The sequence below is a fragment of the Polyodon spathula genome, chromosome 14 (assembly GCF_017654505.1).
Source record: "Polyodon spathula isolate WHYD16114869_AA chromosome 14, ASM1765450v1, whole genome shotgun sequence".
NCBI lineage: Eukaryota > Metazoa > Chordata > Actinopteri > Acipenseriformes > Polyodontidae > Polyodon > Polyodon spathula.
Genome location: NC_054547.1, coordinates 38,271,735 through 38,293,986, shown reverse-complemented (window position 1 = coordinate 38,293,986; position 22,252 = coordinate 38,271,735). Strand labels below are relative to the sequence as shown.

The window sequence follows — 22,252 nt, the reverse complement described above, 5'->3', positions numbered from 1 at the left end:
TGTTTACTGAAGGTAGTGGACAATGACACTGGCTACAATGGGACACGTTTGCTTCTTTTTTATGCTCAATGCAATTGGATTGAAGTTACCTATCTCTCTGTGTCTGTGTGTGTGTGTGTGTGTGTGTGTGGGGGGGGGGGGGGGGGGGGGGGGGGTAATGGGATTGCATGTAATCCAGTTTGGAGCTGGGATCGGGTTCGGGGGATTAATGGGATTGCATGTAATCCAGTTTGGAGCTGGGATCGGGTTTTTGGGTGTAATGGGATTGCATGTAAACCAGTTTGGAGCTGGGATCGGGTTTGTGGGTTTAATGGGATTGCTTGTGAACCAGTTTGGAGCTGGGATCGCATTCAAGGGTTTAATGGGATTCTGGTGCACAGGTAAACTGCACATTGTTTTTGGTTTCATAACAATCCGTTCTAAAAGCATGAATTCCTTGTGCATGTAAACAGAGTAAAATGGAGTGCACACACCACCAATGCACCTCAGTCAGTCCTGGGTCCCTTCTCTTCCCAGCTGAGAAGTGCTCTTTGATTGCAGCACATTCATCCTCTGCTGATGTGCACCACCAATGCTTAAGTGCAGTTGTGTGACCAGGAGAAGCACTGTGATATAATGTAGAACATGTCTCACATTATTATTTCAGATATTGCATTTATAACCATGCATTGTAATATAGCATAAAAGTAAGTCTGCCTCGGTTTTTTTATTAGAAGGGCACATATCCTAAGAGCAGCTTAATGAACATGACTGTTAAATACGTTCTCAAATATTCATCTTAACTCCTCTGAAAAGACTTGTTTAAATAATAATAATAATAATAATAATAATAATAATAATAATAATCAGCAAAAAGCCTTATTTTTCAGTTATTTAAATAATAGAAAACAAACGAACGTTCTGTGAATAGCTGCTATTGTTTCACATTAAAACCAACGTTTAATGCATTGTGTGAACTTCAAACATCAAGGGTAAGGTTCAAACCAAATAAATTAAGAGTGTCCAAACGCTTTCAAAGCATCCAGCAACACATTTGAGTCTGAAACGTATTTTATTGAAACAAACAATTCAAGATCGTATATCTGTCAGAATCGGGTAATGCATACCAAGAGGGCCTTATGCATGAATCCCAATTCAAAGCAGAGACCATTCTCCGATAACATTAAAATCAAAACTGGTTGTTTAAATTACTGCAATAACAGGGTGTACATTTCATTTTATTTACAGTTTGCAGCTCTTTTTAGACGGGTTCTGGGGAGAAGATGAAGAACGGCGCGGCTGGAGGGGGCTCAAAGTTAGCAGGAGGTGAACGTTTTCCAGAAGAAGTTCTTGCAGCCGGCTTTGCGTTCTCTGGGTGCCATTGCCGGGTTTCCATTAGCGGACCTCTCCAGCTCCAGACGTACTTCGTCTTGTTCGGCTGCACGGGACAGCTCGTCTGATGCCAGGGCGTCGTTCTCTGACTGGGCGAGCTCGGACAGCAGTTCTGCAAGGGAATATTTTAACAGATCCTGCGAGGAGAGAAAGAAAGCGCACCCAGTTTTATTCATTCGTTCCAAAAGTACATTTCCTTTTATAGCGTTCTTGCTCTACCCTCTCTATATATAAGTCTACTGTATACCGACTCCGGTTTATTTCATACAGTTATTGTTATTTAGAACACTGTTCAAAGCCTGAAACAAACGAATTGCATATTCGTGATTATTATTATTATTATTATTATTATTATTATTATTATTATTATTATTATTATTATTATTATTATTATTATAACTCCTAACGAAACTGCATGACTCGCGTGGGTTCTGGTAATCATAGGCTCTTGGGTTGTATTGTGTCGCTGTTTGCATTCCAATAAACATCATGGTTTTATGATCTCTAAAGTAAAAGTTAGTTGATGTTTTGTATCTAAAAAACCTGAGCCATCCGGTAGGGTGCAATTATGTATTATAAAAAAAAGGTAACATCCCTTCACTAAACCCAGAGTCTTTCTGTTGTTCAGCAATGAAGACCGCGAAAATATGGGTACTTGTTCCAGATTTCAGGACCTTGGAGAGCTCTGAGTGAGACCAGCCCGAGCGCTCCTACTGACACTGTTGCAGCTAACCACCAAAAAGTTGTTCCCTTTTTAAATATTAGTGTTACAGTATTTCCATTTCACTAACATTGCCTTGTTAACTATTTAACCCGAGAAATAAACAACTCGTATTTCTTTATTATTATTCGAGATGAATAAGGAAATGAAGTTTTTTTTGGGAGGGATTGGGCAAAGCTTTTGGTGTTGGTTCTACCTAGACTTTCTGAGCCTCAGATATAAGCTCTTGCCTGGAACACCCTGTAAACACATCTCCATATTCAGCTCGAATAAAAAATTAGGAAACAACTTTACAGCGGTTTGCACCTCTACCGTCGCAGATCTTAATGGCTGCCCTATCCACTGAGAGTTAAGCACTGAATCATTTACAAAGTTACAAAATGCAAGCGATATACAAGCAGAGCGCACTGGGTATGCACTTTACACACAGCTTTTGAAAACAGTACATTTCTGAATCAAAATACGTAGTCGAACTTTTAAGATACCCATAAGTAGCTACACTTAACCCTATCGATTCTAACAGCCCTCCGGTGCGCATCTCCTTAGTTCTAATAAAAGTACATTCCTGGATTTCGGACGGTCTCCTTACCTGCTTCCCTGCTGATGTAGCGAGTGCTCTCTGAAGAAGCTGGCGGAGCCGAGGGTCTGAAGGAGCCGCTGAGACGCTGCTGACTGCCAAGGCGAGTGACAGGAGAGCCAGGGCCCACTGGAGACGAGAGGAAAGCATCTTTCCAAACTGGAGTACACTGTGGACCGGTGAGAACAGTTGGCTTCAATAATTCTTGGCGTTGTACAGGTTAGCTTCTTCAGTTCTGCTCTTAGGGATCGCCAAACTATGCTTTTTAAACTCTTTTTCTGACGTCAGGGGGAGAGGTGGATCTGATCACCGGGTTGTCGCGCGTAATTTCTCTTTCTGACTAATGACATCAATGACAAGCTTCTGACACAAACCAAGAAAGTATTATTTAATCTGTTAGTGGAAAAATGAGCTCCCATCTTGAACAAAAGCGTTCATTTTAAAAATAACGAAGTCTTACCTAACGTAATTTCTTTAAAAAAATAGCATATTGTATATTAGAGTTGCTATTATTATTATTATTATTATTATTGTTTGGTTGCGTTTGTATAATATTATTTATCTGTAGAAATAATAGCCTACTAACAGAACCAAAACTATTTCTTAAAAAAAAAAAAAAAAAAAAAACGGCGTATGCGTTTGTTTTACCTTTTAATAGCATCTAATGAATAAGACAGTGGCATTGACTGTAGGGTCAGACTTGCCTCTAACACAGAGTTTAAAACAAAATATTTTCTTCTTCTTCGATCTGTCACTGTAATCTCCCATTTAAAAAGAAGACATTATCGTATCGTAACAAATTCGTAACATTTTTCCAAACCATTTCTGATAAAAAATTATTTTTTGTTAAGTTTATTTAATTTTTATTAATTTTCCCCTTAAAAACAAACCAGTATAAAATGGATAACCCCCTTCGTAGAGGTTAAAATGTTGTATTATTATCATAATAAAAGACTAGATTAATTATAATAAATTACGAATTTTTAAATTGATTGAAATATCATATACATTTCGGAGTCCTTTATTATACCCTGTACAGCCCCGTCCTAATCAAACGTATTGCTGTTCATAATCTGTTCAGGAACATTAGATTTTGGGGAGGAGAATTGCAGTGTGGATGTCTTTATAACCGCCTTTATGGACACAAGGAAAGCATAACAAAATAACCCACAGAGAAGCAGCAAAAGCTGTTTTTTAATTTACTATCTTAACGTTTTTAATTATAATAACGTTTTTAATTTGCTATCGTAAGGTTTTGTGAGGGCAGCCAAAGCACACAGTAATGCTTTTTTTTTTTTTTTTTTTTTTTTTTTTAAATAAGTCGTTTAAGTGTTTTCATACTGCCAACATGTAATTACTGCATCTGTTTTTGCATATTAATTGAGCTGAAGTCGCCACATTAGCAGCTCCTTGTGCTAGTAAAATAGAAATGTTTTTCCTACATGCTGTAGTGTCACCCAATGTGTGCATGTGTGAAAGACCAGTCCAAATGTGTGTTTTATCCCACTCGATTATGTGTGTGTGTGTGTGTGTGTGTGTGTGTGTGTGTGTGTGTGTGTGTGTGTGTGTGTGTGTGTGTGTGCGTGTGTATATGTTTTATCCCACTCGATCATGTGTGTGTGTTTTATCCCACTCCATCATGTGTGTGTGTTTTATCCCACTCCATCATGTGTGTGTGTTTTATCCCACTCGATTATGTGTGTGTGTGTAAAACCACAGCACGTTGTAATAGCATAGCATTGTTAAGCATTGTAAAGAGGTTTGGTAAAGAATATTTTAAACAGTGACAATTACAAAACTTTGGTAAATGCACAGTACAACCATAGCAAAACTGCAACATTACCTTGCAAATGTGTTAAGATTTTATATATTGTAATACTGGGATTATGATCATTTCAATTGGACTTTTCACTGCCTTTTCAATCCATTGATAGGAGCCTCACCTGAGCACTAGCCTTGAAAACCTACAACAGTTGTTTACACTTGTGAGCCCTTCTAAAAGTTTATCATGGTAAAAGTGATGAAACAAAAGGAAAGCATTATAAAGCACAGGTAAGCAATGAGCAGACAGGTATGGTAAAGCATAGTTATAAACCTGGCAAGGTAAATGATGGTAAATGCATGGAAAAAGCATAGCTAACAACTGCAAACCGTTTCTAGGGATAACTACAGGGCCTGGTTCTGAAAGTGGGCTTATTGGATTTAGTAAGTTCCTTAGACTCATGAGAAGTCACTCACTGGGAAGTGATACTAAATATTTGATCATTCAGTCTATTCGACTGGTAATAAAACAATTAAGAGGGTGCTGATGTCATGGGTTTATTGCAGTAGGGTTTGTTTATTGTTTTACAATGTTTTCCTTTGGTTATACATTGCCTCATGCTCCTAGCTTATTAATACTATAAATACTGTTGAAAGAGAAAATGCCACTACAGATTTTGCACCTGAAAGAAACATTCTGGTCTGGTTCAAATCCCACTGAGGCTGATTGTTGCATCGATTGATTTTGTTTTTCTTTCTAACATTTGGAAAACAAGGGAAGGAAAAGGCAACATCTGTGTTGGTTCAAATGGTAATTAAAAGCAGAGACAAAACAAGATCAGAAAAACACCTAAGAGGAACAGCTGTGCCTCCCGGTAAAGTGAGCACACAGGGAGTCTGTACAACTCATACCCCAATTCCCTGAAGATCTGGCACTTCACAATATATATATATAAAATAACAGACAGGCATTTGAGCATCCGTGTTCCTGTAGCAGCATTGTACATTGATTCTAAATCTGAGGGAATACCAATCCTGGTTTCGGGAGACCTACTTTGAGGTAACTTTGCTGTATCAACCCCCAAGTCCCCCTGGTGTGCAGGGCAGTGGCCTGAAACCTAGTCTCCTGAAACCACATTCCAAGCCTCAAAGGGGTTTTGTTTTTCCTCAGTTTAAGATTAAACCTGTATTGCACAGTACTACTAAGAGTCTCCTGGGTTATGCAATGTCCCACTTGTCCCCAAAGAAACATTGCTTCCAGACTTTATATCCATTTTGTTTTCTCTGCTGTCTTAACTCAAGTTGTTGAATGGTGTAATAAAATGCCTCTTGGAATTTTCTGAAACATTAAGCACTATTGGATCATTTTAAAACCGTGTTGCCAGTAAATAATTACCAGATATCACAGAATTACAAAATAAGGTTTATCTGTTTCCAGTTCCCCTATCAGCCATTAAAAAAAAAACCTGTTAATTCTTTCTGAAGATGAAATTCAGGCTGCTGAATCTGTACTTATTGTTAGTTTCATTGTCTATTAAAGCTGTACTCTCATGCTGAAAGTTTTCCATTGCAATTCTATTCTTTTCATATCTTCCAGTTTTGAGTTTGCATCTATCGACCTATCTGTCTATCGATCTTATACATAGAGTAAGTATCTATAAGTACTTTAATTTACCAGTTTGATCCTAGTTTTTTAAGAATGATTGCTTGCCAGATCGATTGGTTAAAACAGAACCTCGTAGCCACACAAATAGCATGTACACAGGATGATCTCTGTGTTTGTGCAGTTTTATTCAATGTCTTTCCACTAAATGCTGCTATCCATGGAATTATCTTTACACAAATGATCCTGTTTTCAATGCAGGTCCTATCACGCTTTGAATAATTCGTCCCTTGGTAACTCCTCAATAAAGACAGTGATTTATATTGTTCATTTTTATTTTTTGGAGCTATTGGTATATTTTTTAAGCACGCAAGGACCTTTACTATGTTTACTGTAATCTGTGTTCTGATTAATTCTGCTTTGGGTTAGCCATCAAATTTAAAACAAAGAAAACCCCCAAAAACTTTGGAATTTGAAGGGGGTAGGAGTCACCTTGTAATATAACCTCCGTCCACAAGATGGCACTGCTCACCCTTCAATTAAAAAAAAAAGAAAAACATTTGAATGAATTACGCCCATAGTGTTTTAGTTTTCTTCATATTGTTGTCTTACACACATTTCTATTTTTGTCAGATATTTCTTTTTTTTTTTTAAATCTCTATTGCTTCCTTGAAATACAACAACTTACTTCTGCAACAAAATCAATTTCGGGTTTCATGAAACTCAGATTGTTCCTACAATAATACCATGCAGGGATTACCTTGCTTGAATAACAACTTACAAAATAAAGTTGTTACCTAATGTAATGAATCTCCTCCTAGCGGCTAGCCCTTGCCGTTCAATACCAATTCATCAGACTACATAAGAATAACACTGACATTGTTCACCTTTGAGATGGTATAATGGATGCTCTGGCTTCTGAAGTAAGAACTCCCTTGAGTTTAGCATGGATAGTCTTTATTGTAGGAAAATATAGTGCAATGTTTTCCCACACTAAAACATGTAGTATCTGATGGGTGTATACAGGAAAGGCAGTCATTCTTTTAAAAATTACAAACATACCCAATATGCCTTTCAGTAGATGTGTAAATAGAAGCATTCTCTGAGAATGCAGAGGGTTTTGTATATTCATTGTAATAGGTTTTACTTACCCTGCTATCATTAATGAGTTTAAAGCTGAGGTCCTACACAGTGAACACAGTGAACACTTTAACACTCATAATCTCCCGGCTAATTGTAAAAGTTATTTCATGGAAATTGGACTGAGTAATAGCATCAGTAATGCATTTCTAAAAGAGAAATCAATCCTGCTATTCTTGTAATTCCCTTTAAGGTGAGTTTTCTCTTTTTTTTAATAACCCAGGGCCTGCCCACTGTTATTGACTTGAATTTGCTGAAGAAATGTGTGTTGCTCTTAATGGAATCATGGGATTATTGATAAGCAATTTGAAGAGCAGCGACTGCAATGCAAAATAAATAGCTCTACATTGCTTTTCTGTTTAAAAAGATTATACAAATGAGTCTCTTAATTGCCTAAGCCATTGAATATGTACAGTTTATGGGATGTGCAATGGAAGATGACATGATGGTAGATGAAAACAACTTTCAAATTTCTTTTCACAGAGCTTTAGGGTTCATAAATCTTAGTTGGCTGCTCATCAATTTAAGTTAACAATATTGTTTTTATTTATTAAAATATTTAAAATATGTCTCCAACATACACAACTGAAATGATATGTTTGTATTGCGGTTAAGTTAAATAGACCTATCAGATTTAAAAGAAAAAACAAAAGTATTATCAAAATAGTAACAGGAACACCCTTTCACACCTTTCCGACTTTGTGCAGCTGAGGTTATCATTAACCCAATCGAATCTTTCAAAACCTGTCTATGACATAGCTAGAATGGATATTAAAAACGCATTATACAGAAAGATATAAACTGTACCAACATTTACAAATAATGACTTAACAATTACCGAAAAGAGGGGCTGGGGGTGGGGGGTGCATGTTATCTGCAGAGAGTAATTTAAGATTCCCATTGTGCTGCCGTTTGAGCCATTTCAGGTTTTCACGTGGAAGCTACCTGTACAAAGGGAGAGTGGTGCTTTCATATTAAGATCACACTGAAAGCTGGATTGTCTCAGACAGCTCTGAGGGTTTTGAATTTGCCCATGTTGATTCAGGCAGTCGGGAGGACACTACCCCTGCTACATTTTCACAGGGTGACTCTGCATACACATTGTACTGCACACTGGCTGGAGGAGGAGGAGCTGGAAAATAGGGTCTCAAAGGCAAACAAACACGCTCACATTTTCTCCTGCAAGGAGAATAAAATCAATGACCAATGCATGCTGGAGTCATTACAACTTAAAAAGTTTGAATTGCAATCATGGTCTTTGAAAATGACTAACTGTTCACGCTTAAAGGACTGTTTTGAAGCTTTGATTTAGAGTGAGACAAAAGGTTTCTAAATTCCTTAGATGATTGCTTAATGAGCACAAGCAATAATCGCAGTGTATTCTGGGATTGGAAATCGCTGTGAAGAAGATGACATTGGAATGGGGGGGGGGGGAGTTGGTCGCTTGTAGTATTTATTCACTTTAAAATGATTTCCAATTTTGCTCAGTTTATTTCTGTTATTCAAGTAAATGTGCACAAAATATTTAATTACCTTAAATCAGAAAAAAAGTTGCTTTGAAGTTTACAATAAGGTTTGGGAATTGAGTTGGCTCTTAAATGTTTGCATTAGAGATTCTGAATTACATTTAATACATCTTGATAAAACAACATTGAAATATATATTGATACACTGAAAACTCTTTTAATAATTAGCTACAATGTTTCTTCTTCCTCCTTCCTCAGATAGTCTGGTAGAAATAGTTGGGTAGACTGACATTGTAATATTGAAATGTATAGCTAATTATTAAACAAGTTTTCAGTTTATCAGTTACTGTTCTTCTTGATGAAGTTTTCTAGTGATTGTATTTGTAAACAGCACTGAGATTCTCACTGTAGTTTGTCAGGATGGATCACACTCTTAATGAGATGAATAGCAAAGTCTGGTGTAATCACAACCTGATAACAATGACACATACACATCCAAGCAAACTTGTGAAGGAAAAAAAAACTTCAGGGGAGCATTGGGTTTGACATGCACAGAAGTTCAGTGTTTAAGAGTGAGGTTTTTCAGAGCCTGTTTCGAGTAATAAATCAAGTTTGTAGTTCATGAAACATTGTAAAGTGTTCCAGAGGCTTTATTCCCATTATCCAAAGCACTGCTTAACTCTCTTCAAAAACACAACACTAAAAACACACCCTAAAGTTTTCCAGATATAGCCCACGAGAAATATGAAGTAGCACAGAGTTCGAGAAATAAGTATAATTGTGCAGAAATAGCTATGAACATGTATTGTATGCAAACCGCCTTCTAGAGGATGAAATACCTCGATCTTATTGATTTTTTCAGAGCAGTATTAAATGTGTTGTCAAACTGCACAACAGACTGCCAGCAACAGAGCAAGGATGGATTTCTAATACTCTTCCATCCACCGCTGTTCTCAGTTTCACCTGTATTTGACAGGTGGTAGAAGTAGGGTTTGTGGTTGGTGGTTGTATATTATGAGAGCTATCTCCCCTCACCCCCTGTAAATGAATTCTATGTTGGATAGGTCATCCTGTATCCCCTCTGAAGTCGCATTTGTCCTGTGGTTTCTTTATCACTGATATATCCTACTGGGAAGTCAATTTACAAACCGATTCCTTTCCAGTCGAATGTGCATCAGATTCAGTGTGATGAGACCAAGTGAGGTGAGGCAAAAGTATTAGTGAGGTGAGGCAAAAGTATTAGTGAGGTGAGGCAAAAGTATTAGTGAGGTGAGGCATGTTTTTGTTGAGCAGCTAAGGATCTCGCTTGGGAACTGTGATGGAGCTGCTTCCGAGGCCTCGCCTCCGCCATTGAAATGCATCTGGGTTTGTTTCATCTTCAACTTTTTGAAAGAAGAGAAATCCTGAAAAGCAAACAACCTGAGAGTGCAGAAGAGACCTTGATTATATTATTTGTTTGGCTTTTTTTTCCCTCAGAGTTCACAGCTGTTTTCTCCATTCAAAAAATTAAAAGACTGGAGAGAACACTCGTCAGTACGAATGGTCCCATGTCGAGGCACAGATTTTAAAGAGACTTTGTTGTATAGCTCACTCAACACTTTATTGAAAAGAGCATTTCATATCAACGCTAGCAACCAGCTGGAAAATAAATACAGTACACCTGCATTTGATTAGCCCAAGGCCCCTAGTGTGCAATAAACACATTAAATAAGTGATGTGAAAGAGGATTTTATTCAGAATACTTCACAGTGCTCTGGAAATAAATCAATGTTTATACTGCCCTTAGGCGATAATTAATCTTGTATCCGTCAAACAACTGTTACTAATTATTAGTACACTGGAGTGGATTTGTAATGAAGCGAAACATCATTTGGCAGCTACTAATGCTTTTTGTTAGTGTGTTATCGTATCATAACTGGGGGGGGAAGGGGGGAGGGGCGGAGAAAGGGGGGGTAGGAGGGGGGGGGCGGGGGGGAGGAAAGGGGATAATATGGTCCAGTGATTCAAGAAAAATGTTTGTAAGCAGGCACCGCTTGATTCACATGCTGGCTCACTCACTGTGTGACATTAGCCCAAGGCCCCTAGTGTGCAATAAACACATTAAATAAGTGATGTGAAAGAGGATTTTATTCAGAATACTTCACAGTGCTCTGGAAATAAATCAATGTTTATACTGCCCTTAGGCGATAATTAATCTTGTATCCGTCAAACAACTGTTACTAATTATTAGTACACTGGAGTGGATTTGTAATGAAGCGAAACATCATTTGGCAGCTACTAATGCTTTTTGTTAGTGTGTTATCGTATCATAACTATAATATGGTCCAGTGATTCAAGAAAAATGTTTGTAAGCAGGCACCGCTTGATTCACATGCTGGCTCACTCACTGTGTGACCCTGAGCAAGTCACGTAGCCTCCTTGCGCTCCGTCTTGCGGGCGAGACATCGTTGTCAGTGACTCTGCCGCTGATGCACAGTTCACACAGCCTAGTCTCGTACATTGTCTTGGATAAAGGTGTCTGCTAAATAAACAAATAATAAGAAAGACCCTTGTGTCCACAAGAAGCTGCCATGTGCCTAATTTGTTAAAAACCAAACAAAAAACCTTCATGTAATCAGTCACATAAAATTGTTATTTATTGTAATCCGTTTCTATAGCAGGGCAGACTGGTGATTGCATTAGGAGCCAGGCTTATTATATTTGTGAGTTCCTATAGTTATCCTTTCTGAGCTCATACATCATTATGATTAAGGGAGCTAAAATAAACTCTGATGAAAGATGCAGAATGTTTGTAGAACATCTATATCTGAGAGCTAATGTACTATCAGGACTCACATACCCAATAAGACAAATTTCCCTGCAGATTGAACCCAGAACATGTGATTGATTTGAATGAGAGTGGATGTCCAAGCCATGCCCATCTATTTAATAACTATGAAGTATGCACTGTACAGAAATGCTTGGCTCCTGGATTAGGGGTGGCTGTGTGGCTCGGGAAGTCTGTGTCTATTATTTCAAGATCCATGGCTTTGACGTCCAGCCTGCATTGCTGAGGTGCATTGTAAGCTCTTGGGAAGCTTCCCATTTTTCTTTTTAAGAAACTGCTTTTTTTAAAATATTTATTTATTTTTTTAAATATGATTTCACTATACTGTGCAGAGCACATATAAATAATGATAAATGGTATGTTGTTGTTTTTGCTATCAGACTGGTTATTATCCATACTGAAGTTATTTTATAGGGCATAACAGATAAATATATTACTTATTGCTGCGTCCTTGTCATCTTATCCAATTTCTGTTTTCATTATTCTATCAATTTTTCTTATCTATGTTATAAAGGGTATTGCATAGGTCTCTGTACATTAATTTATGCTGTATGGTTCAATAATTAGAGAGTGCAGCTAATGTTGATGTGGCGTCATTCCCATCTAATACAAACTACATGATGTCTGATGACAGCGTCACGTCATTATCAGGGTCGAGTATATTTGAACTATAGGATTTCGATATGCCTTTCTGTATTTCTATGCGGTTACCCTTTGCAATGCCCAGTAATTGGTTTTATTGGGATCACTTGAGGTTTTACAGGGATTGTTCTGTGTAAGCTCCTGCCTTGTAATACCACTTAAAGCACACTTTTGCAGCCTGACTGTAGCCCACATTGCTGTGCATTGCTTGAGTGCTTCGTTTTATTATTTTAATGATCTGTTTTTCATTATGTTTTATTTTTGCAATTATGAGGCTCCAAAACGCATTGAAAAAGCAGATGGTCTTAATGAGTCATATTGCAGATATTCTGCTTCTTTTATTTGTTTTATTATTATTTATTTATTAGCAGACGCCCTTATCCAGGGCGACTTACAATTGTTACAAAATATTACATTATAGATAAGAGCAGTTACAAAATACAATAAAGACAGTGCTAAATAAGAGCAAATTCAAATAAGAGAAAAATAAAAAAAAATACAGTAAATAATTACATTTGACAGAGATTACAAATGAGATCAGATCTACTTTAAAATATTTGCTTATAAGAGTAAATCCCATTAAAAGCCAATAGTTAGTACAATAAATGGATAATAATTATTTCAAATAATAGCAGTTATAAAAAAATAAATGTGAATACAGTATACCTTTTAAGAGTAAAATCAAAATACAGAAAGTATAATTATGATCAAGACCAGTAGTAGAAACAGCAACGTGTGGAGCCGTTCAGTGCAGGTACAGGATGATGCCAGTACTGGTACAGGTGGGTGCCATGTAGTCCAGTATAGTCGAAAGTTGTGAGGTTTACAGATGCTGTCTGAACAGGTGTGTCTAGAGGAGGCCCTGGAAGGTTTTTTTTAACTCAGTGACAGATATACCTTTACTACCTACTTAAACATTTCGAAACAACATCATGAAAATCGTATATAATTAAGTAATCAATACACGTGTACTTACACATAATTGCATGCATGTTATTACACACAGCTACAGTAAATTTATGTGGAAATTGTTTTGCATGTGTAACCCAAACCCTAACCCCCTAACCCTAACCTGAACTCGAACCTGAACCCTAACCCTTTTCTGTACTTACATATATCATGCAAAAAGATTAACACGTAACAACATTAGAGCTGTACTGGGGGCAGGGCCAGCCTGTTGAGTTCTGGAGCATTGAAGAGCGATAAACAAACCCCAGATCACTTTCCTCCTGTTCATTTACAGCAATCTTTTCATATAGCCAATCCTGTGAGAAAATTAGGAGGTACCTGTCTAGATAATGCTCCACAATGTTCTATTGAATCCCTTATACAAGTCCCCTATAGTAAAAGCATATCAGAGTGTAATAAGCATAGCAAAAGCATGATAAAGTATAGGTTAGCATTGTAATCAATAGTGAGGTATTGCAAATCACATTAATAACATGGCAAACCAGGATAATATATGGGAAATGCACAGTTTAACCATGGGAAGACTGCAAAGTTGCCATGCAAAAAGGGATGGACTGTTACTACAAACCTTAGGAACAACAAACGGCAATGGACTGTTCACAGTTTCAACTTTTTCTTTTTAGTTTGTATTGATTCTACCAAACTGTGAATGCAATGACTGAGCCTGTGTAAGGGATATTGCATTCCCCTTCAAAGGAATACAAACTTTATAGGTTAGTCAGGCAATTAAAGTATGCCTTTGCAGAATTAAAGGTCATATTGAAATAGCAATTAAAGGCATATTAAAGCAAAGTCTTCCACTGTGTTGAAAGTACTATAAGCAGTAATATAATAACCTGTTTTGCAACCACTAATCCTTATGCAAATTTATACCTGATGGAAAACAATACAATAATGTCACTGTAGACTTCAGCAGCAGACTGAAGCCAGTCTTACTTGGAGAAGTGACTGTGTGCACTTTAGAAGGGTACAGTATATACAGTGTACTATATAGACGTTTAATAAAACTGTGTGCCATTCTCAATGAACAAAAGTCCATCCTTTTCAAAGTAAAGATCCGTTTTTAATAGGTGTGTGCCTCATTCTCCTGATTCATGGCACTGACCCTGAAGCCTAATCTCAGCAGTTCACTTGCTAGTGATCAGCATTAAGCTTCTGCAATGTGTTCAAACTGCGTCACTGTTTTAATCCTGCCTTGCCCCTGTTCCCCATTAGCATGACAGCAGCCCTTATCTGTCTCACAAGGGCACCTCTTCAAGGAGGGCTTGAGGCACCACGACAACAGCATACAAGCAAAGGGAACCTGCACACTTCCACAGAGAAAGGACGTGTTTCTCATTAATTCAAGTGGAGATAAAGACACATGTCAATGCGTCAGTGCGTGTGCGTTTGTGTGTGTGTGTGTGTGTGTGTGTGTGTGTGTGTGTGTGTGTATGGGTGCTTTGAAGCTAGGGGGGTAGTTTTGTACTCTACAGAAATTCTACAAACACTATCAGCTAGAATATGCTTTTTGCTTTTTCTTTAGTGGAAAAACCCCATTGTAACAGAAGTATTCTATCTACAGGTATGGAGTCTTTTTATTTGAATCAGGCTTGTAATTTACCAGACTATTGTTTAATTCTAAAAAGTAGTATTCTAGCACAAAGATGACCAAATAGAGAATACCTACAGTCATTAAAGCATTCTCCTTTATTATACTAAACACAGGTATAGTTCCTCAGCTAGAATTGGAATATAGTTTATTGCAAACTCAGTGCCTATTTGTCCCCCATAATTAAATTTAAATAGATAAATAAAGTCATAAGAGCACAGTGATGTTCAGAGCTGGCCCTGTTAATACAGTGCTGTGCTGAGGGGATGCTTCCAGTCAGGTGCTGACCTCCGCTGTAAGTGGAAATGACAGGCACTGAATTGGATTCAGGAGAACAATTTCAGCTGGTTATCAGCATTAAATATCGGTCCCTTCCATTATCTGATCCTCCTTCATCCAGACAGTTCTCTCCTTTATTTTTTGTCTTTATTTCTTCAATCTGTATGCTAGGTTGTACGGACATGCTCGGATATTCATTTCGAGATGTCTGCATGCAGTTTACCATTGTAAGCAGGTTTTATAAAATCTTAGAGTACCTTCTTCAATCTTAAATAATCAATCTGTATTTCAATATATTACCCATTCAAAGGACATTAAAGCCACTTCTATAACAAGCAAAGAATAACATGCTTGTTAATCTGACTGAATTCAACAGGAACACCACAGAAACAGCAGCTAACTCAATTTCTCAGTGAAATGAGTTCAAACTGTAATATATACTTTGGAAAGATGAGGAAGAAGCTTATTCAGTTTAACTTGAGTGTAATACCTTGGATCATCCCTCCAGACAGGACTGATAGAAAGCAGCCCTTGCCGTGCTGAATGGACAGATCTCACCTGCTGAAGAAAGGCCTGTAGCACTTTCTGCAGAGTGGCAGTAGTGGCAAGTCGGCCCTGGTCTTTTCTGCTGAGGTATATGTCTGTTTCATTGCACTCTTTAGACACTTGTAGTATAAGGCTAATTACCATTCTTCCATGGCAGAACATTGAAAATCATTTCTAGTTTTGCCATTTTTTGGTAACTTTTTTTTTTCCAGTCCTTTCCACTTTTATGATAATATGGTAATGTTAAATACCAGTTTGCATAGGGTTTGAAATTTATACAAGAAACCTACTAAACCGGATCACGGAGGCCTCTGGCACCAGTGACATTCCTGGGAAAACTCCTCCATGTCCCAGTCTAACAGGCTGATCCTGGAGGATGTTTTCAAATCTCTACTCAGTTATTCCAATGTTAAAGCCAGGGTGCCTTATTCAATGACTCTCATCTTTAATATGCGTATTCCTTCATTTTCCAGAAATAGACTAGATTAAAGTTACACTGCTGCTACTTCTGTAATTTTACAGATTTGTTTTTCTTAACAGTACCTTTCCTAAGCTATTGATGGTCTCAGCTATTGATGGATCAACCACAAGTAGTATTTTAGAGCATTTTACAGCACTGAGTATTTTACTCTGTAATGCATCAACCAATTATTTGTGGTTATCACTGGTACTGTAAAATTTCACTGACTGCCCATTCCATGAAAAATCCAGATGAAAGATACAGAGGATTAATCAGACGATATAGTTAATTATAAACAGGAGTGTCAGCCTCTCCTTTTTTCTTCCTAGCCCATAATCAGCTGATAAACCTGCCCGATCTCAGCTCTTTAAAGGGGGGATCAGATTAACCTTGACTGCTTGATCGGCAGCAGAAGCATCATTTATATTTTGTTTTGTTTTTACGCAAGGTATCATATATAAAAAAAAAATGAAGCTTAGTCAGATATTAGTCAATATTTTATATGTGGGGGTGGATGATGGTCAAGTCTTATAAACAAACTCAATCTCAAATAAAGATCCCTAACTGTAAGTAAATTTAATAGGTTCTCAATGAAAATCTAAAGCCTCAATAGAAGGAGACTTGAGGACTTGTCTGGAAAGCAGACAAGGGTTGGGACAGTGTAGTGTATGGAGCACTGGATGTCCCCCTTCCTGGTACTGATCACAGCTCAGTCTTGGGACTGGACAACATCAAGGTCATACTCGGCCACCCCCAGGCGCGCTCACACAAGAGATCACATGACTGTGATACCGTGTATGCGTTGGATAATGAGAACTGCATTCAAAAGCTATTCATCAATGCATTTTCGAAAATAAGGATCAAATGATTACTGTTAGGCCTAACTCATTTAATCAGAATACTCTTTGATATTATTGTTAGTTCTGTAGCTATTTTCGAACCCTGAATTTCAGCAAACATGTGCCAAAGTCTCATCAAACATGCTAATGGAGATGGTAAATAGCAGCTAATGATGACACTTCCTTTCTTTAATTAGATTAAACACTTTGCTTGTTTGCACACTGCCACGGTCTAGTGAAGAATCATTCCAGCCTGCACCAGGAAGGATGTATCAACAGAACCTCATGTAAAGTTCTTAAACTATCACAAACGTACCTAGAAAACTCATTCTTAGGGTGTTATAGAAATCCCAAGCTTTCATAAATGCCATTGGTAATATTTTGACAACATGCTAATAGATTACATTACAGTATGTTTTGTCTCTTTTCTAGGTGAAATACACACTCATTCAAATGTCTTGGCTCTTTCAGACATCGACATTTACATCAACACATTTTGTCAAGTTTAACAATGTGTGCTTCCATATAAGATACAACAATAGGATTGTTGCAATGATCTATACGTCTGTACTTTAACATTGCTCTTAGAGAAGACTGGGAATATACACCACAGGTTGTCAGATCACATCAGTAGCGATTGCATCAAAAATTCCTTCTGGCTTGTTTTTATAAAGGCTGTCAAGCATCTTTTTACAAACCAAAAAAAATTAAAATAAAAATCAGCATTGAGGAATAAAAAAAAGACAATCATCTGCATAATGTACCATTAACGACACACGCTGCTGTATGTTATCCATTGGTTTAGAGATATTGAAAAAGAATCACTCGTCACAGCTTTTGTCCAGTATCTCGGATAATACAGATCATTTGGTTTTATGCAGATGATATGACTGAGTGTCTAACTCTAGGCCCATTGATTCCTGTAAAACCTTCTCCTTTCTCTGGATTGGTTCCTAAGTGGCATCAGATCGTCTTATCTGTGGGAATCCTTAAGCTGGCCTGGCAACCAGTCTTTCTCAATTAAAAGGAATTTAAAACTGAGTCGGGTCAATATTTGACATCTCGAAAAAAAAGAAAAGCAACAATTATACCTTTTAAGCAAATCATGCCTGAGAGGCACAAAGCATTAAAAGATGACCCGCTTGCACGTTTGATTAACTTCTTGCAAAATCAAATATTTATCATAAATGAATTGCAGTAAGTGAAGGGTTAGGATGCCAGCTGCCCAGCTTCCTCACAGAGAATGTCTATGCTATTAGGACACACAGCTGGGCACTAAGTGTTGGTGGAGCAACCTTCCAGCCTGTGTACCGTTGCTGTAATTATCAGGGGAAACAGCCACCAGCATGCAGTGATACAAGCCGCCCTGAAAGTCTGTTTACTTTTGAATTTAGGATGAAAAGCAAAACAACCTACTCATTGCTCTGTGAGTAATTGTTTAAGCTGCACAGAGAGCAGTGGCTCGCCGCAAATGTCTGCTGGCTGTAATGAACGGCACAGGGAAGACTGTCAGCAGAAACATCTCCTGCTGCTCGGCTAATGGGTAGATTGTTCATACTCGGTTAGTCATCGTTATGTGTGCGTGTATGAGAGAGAGTGTGTGTGTGTGTGTGTGTGTATGTGTGTGTGTGTGTGTGTGTGTGTGTGTGTGTGTGTGTGCGTGTGTGTGTGTGTGTGTGTGTGTGTGTGTGTGTGTGTGTGTGTGTGTGTGTGTGTGTGTGTGTGTGTGTGTGTGTGTGTGTGTGTGTGTGTGTGTGTGTGTGTGCGAGTGTGTGTGTGTGTGTGTATGGAAGGCCATCTGGGTCAAAAACGCGTTATTAAGTACACTTTTCAAATATTTACTACATGTTCTAATTTGACTTTAGTACGTGTTGTAATTACACATACTAATTTGGCCAATCAGATCACTGAAAATTAAGTGATAACCAGTACATTAAAGAAGATAGTACGTGTAATAAATTGTTCAATTAAAAGTCGCCTTCCATCTGCCATTTCCACCCAATTCACGGGGTAAAGTCTAGTGAAAGATGGATTTACCCGGAGCTTTCGAGAAAAACATCATCCGGAGATCCAGTGGTAACCCCACTGTAACTAATATCTATTTTTAAACAAGTGTTGAAAGGTCTCACATTTCTTCCAATATTAGCTATCATAACTCAATATTTTAGTGTAAAACTGAAATAAATTTTAAAAAATGATTGTGTACATTGACAGAATGAGCCATGTCACAGTCAATATTATCTGACTCAAGAAGTAGGCAGCACACAGCAAATCTAGATCTGCATCGTAGAAGAAAATCTCTCTCCACCATGATTTGCAAGTTCCTTTACTCTTGATCTTTTATAAGTGTATTAAAAATATGTTATCCCCAAGGTGATTGGCTACTCTTATAATTACGCTGCATGACTGTAAAATGACCAGCCCCAACGTAGTCACTACTGTAAAATGACCAGCCCCAACGTAGTCACTACTGTAAAATGACCAGCCCCAACGTAGTCATTACTGTAAAATGACCAGCCCCAGCGTAGTCACTACTGTAAAATGACCAGCCCCAACGTAGTCACTACTGTAAAATGGCCAGCCCCAGCGTAGTCACTACTGTAAAATGACCAGCCCCAACGTAGTCACTACTGTAAAATGACCAGCCCCAACGTAGTCACTACTGTAAAATGACCAGCCCCAACGTAGTCACTACTGTAAAATGACCAGCCCCAATGTAGTCACTACTGTAAAATGACCAGCCCCAACGTAGTCACTACTGTAAAATGACCAGCCCCAACGTAGTCACTACTGTAAAATGACCAGCCCCAACGTAGTCACTACTGTAAAATGACCAGCCCCAACGTAGTCACTACTGTAAAATGACCAGCCCCAACGTAGTCACTACTGTAAAATGACCAGCCCCAGCATAGTCACTACTGTAAAATGACCAGCCCCAACGTAATCACTACTGTAAAATGACCAGCCCCAGCGTAGTCACTACTGTAAAATGACCAGCCCCAGCATAGTCACTACTGTAAAATGACCAGCCCCAACGTAATCACTACTGTAAAATGACCAGCCCCAGCGTAGTCACTACTGTAAAATGACCAGCCCCAACCTGTGCATGGCGCAATATTAATTAAAATACATACGCTACCAGAGTCGAGCTGAATGCATGTATTCGGAGACTTTGCGAGATCATTCATCCTGTTAGTGAATGTGTGTGGTGAGCAAATAATCTTAAATAGAAATAAGAAGCATCTGCATGACTTGTGCAGTGATTGTTCTTCACAACAGAAGAAGTAAAACATTAAAACAACCCCCCCCCCCCCCCCTCATTAGAAACCCTTTGTGCAGGAGCATGGCTCTAATTAGCACCAGCTCCAAAGGGACAGTTGCTGCCTCTCATCTCACTCGTTTGTCAAGCCAATTACTTTGAAGGCATGTTTGTTTGTTTTTTTTATTTCAGTGCTGGAGGCCTAATGAAACTGTTGCTGGATGAAGCGGACGCAAAGAATTTCACTCATTTCTAATGGAAAGGGTTGCCACCCCCCCGAGGCCCTCCAGCAAACGTTGCAATCAACACCCCTGGCAGCTCAAGAGACAGCCAGGGAGGTCTGGGTTAGATGGATTGTTTAACAAGATGTCCTGGTTAGTGCTGGATGCCATCCCAAAATAGCGATGTTCCTGTGCTTTCATGCTCAATGTGCAGCACAACCAGATTTCATTCACTTGCACTTGATTGTGTTGACTTTGAATCAATCGCTTTGTTACTGCATTTGATTATGATAAAGTTAAGCCTTTATTTGTATTTATTACCCATGCAAACAAGATGAGGCTGTTAGAAGGACAGTTAGAATGTCTTGATGGTATTCTTCGAAGATATACCAGTACTGTTATAAAGAAAACATTTGGGGATACACTTCCAAAGACTTTAACTATAATGTGTCATTTAATGCATGTGCTAGCAACAAAATGATCTGATCAGAAAAAATAACTGTTAAAAAGCATGTTGTTTAGGTATGGCACATCGTTAATGTAGCTGTGTTTCGTAGCGTATCCTGATTCGTTATAGTTACAATTAGAGAAACAACTAAATAGTTTTTTCTCTTAACAGTGGGAAACCAGGAACCTGAAGGTTTGAATTCTTTATTGTGTTCTGTGCTTTGCAAAAACAACAGGACTGCAATCATTGATCTTGGATGGATGCTGTGCATAATAATAGCTCAACGCAGCGATGGTACAATCGGACCTGCGGAGATCATGAATTTCAAATGTCTGGGAGAAAGACGGTTTGTGTAGACTCATCTGTCAGTGCACTGCAAAATCAAGCAGATCCTGAAGGAGCCTGTGTGACCGTGACAAACGGCTTCCCCTCCCTCGCTCCCTCCAGGGAAGCAGTGATGCCATCACAATGAGAATGTGTTGTTACCCGCTGCCCCGTTGACAACCTCTCTGTCTTCATTCACATCTTGTGAACAACTTTTGCTAAATGCTTGTGAGATTTTAAAAACACCCTTGAATCTTTTATGATAAGCCAGAGCTAACAAGTGACAATGGATTGAGTGGACTGGGCCCGTGTGTCAAGCAGCCATCCTAACTGGAGTCTCATTTCCACTCTCTTTCTCGTCTTCAGGTTTCCTTGTCATCTGATCTGTTTAATTAATTTAATGTTGTATGTGAAGGAGTTTTACCCTAATGCTGTAGTAGCATTGCACGGTATTGTTCATTTTGAAACAACAGAATATGAAAGAGCAGTTACTGTAAACTTCTGATAGACTGTATATGTAACATAGGCTGCAAGTAGGAACCATCACCTGACACTATTTTGTTTTGCTGCCAATATGCCACTGTGAACTGAGAGCTGGAGCTGGGGCTTACTAATATTAAAACACTTTGACTGGACCAGCCTACAGCAGTCGAGGGCAGACAACTGGAACTGAAGAGAATTGAACACACAGTCAAAGCAACACAGATTATTGGAAGCTACGAACTCTTTAAACAAAGCACTGTTGCAATCATTGAGATACTTTGTTATTTTGTTCATAGTTCCTCTGTTTTTACACAGTGCGCCCCCCCCCTCCAAGAAAAGTGGCATAGCCAGACACTTCTAGCGTGAGGATGTCAAGACAAGACAACTGACAGCTTTTTTTAATCCTATCATGAAATGCAGGAATCCGTATCAGCTAATTACACTGTCAAACTGTCTGTTTTGCATAGCACCCTGGCGACTCTCGGGTAATCTCAGAGAAACAGGCTCACTCGTGCGTGAAAACAGCAGGGAAATCAACAGACTGGAATGAAGACATGAAGGCTGCCGCTTTCGGGTTGCAAGCGGTCATCCCAGCAACCGTTCCTGTGTCGCAATAATCTAGAGACAGAAGCTGTTTGGTAACGTCTTCAAAAAGGATAAGGTTAAGAGCGACTCAGCCTTCAAATTGCATTTAATCACATCTGAGGTTTCTATTCGTCTAATAT

General features: G+C 38.5%; 1 protein-coding gene across 1 annotated transcript; it reads right to left on the bottom strand.

Annotated features, from left to right (window-relative positions):
* Positions 1–1,032: 1,032 nt before the first annotated feature.
* LOC121327168 (somatostatin-like) lies at positions 1,033–2,925 on the bottom strand. The gene is made up of 2 exons (XM_041271016.1): positions 2,682–2,925; positions 1,033–1,508 (listed from the first exon to the last, which is right to left on the bottom strand). The coding sequence occupies exons 1-2, from the start codon at positions 2,817–2,819 to the stop codon at positions 1,296–1,298; spliced, it is 351 nt and encodes a 116-aa protein (XP_041126950.1). The 5' UTR covers positions 2,820–2,925; the 3' UTR covers positions 1,033–1,295.
* Positions 2,926–22,252: the final 19,327 nt, after the last annotated feature.

Coding starts and splice junctions, on each gene's coding strand:
- LOC121327168 (XM_041271016.1), bottom strand. CDS start 2,819: ATGCTTTCCTCTCGTCTCCAGTGGGCCCTGGCTCTCCTGTCACTCGCC. Junction 1,509..2,681: donor CTACATCAGCAGGGAAGCAG/GTAAGGAGACCG, acceptor CTCTCCTCGCAG/GATCTGTTAAAATATTCCCT.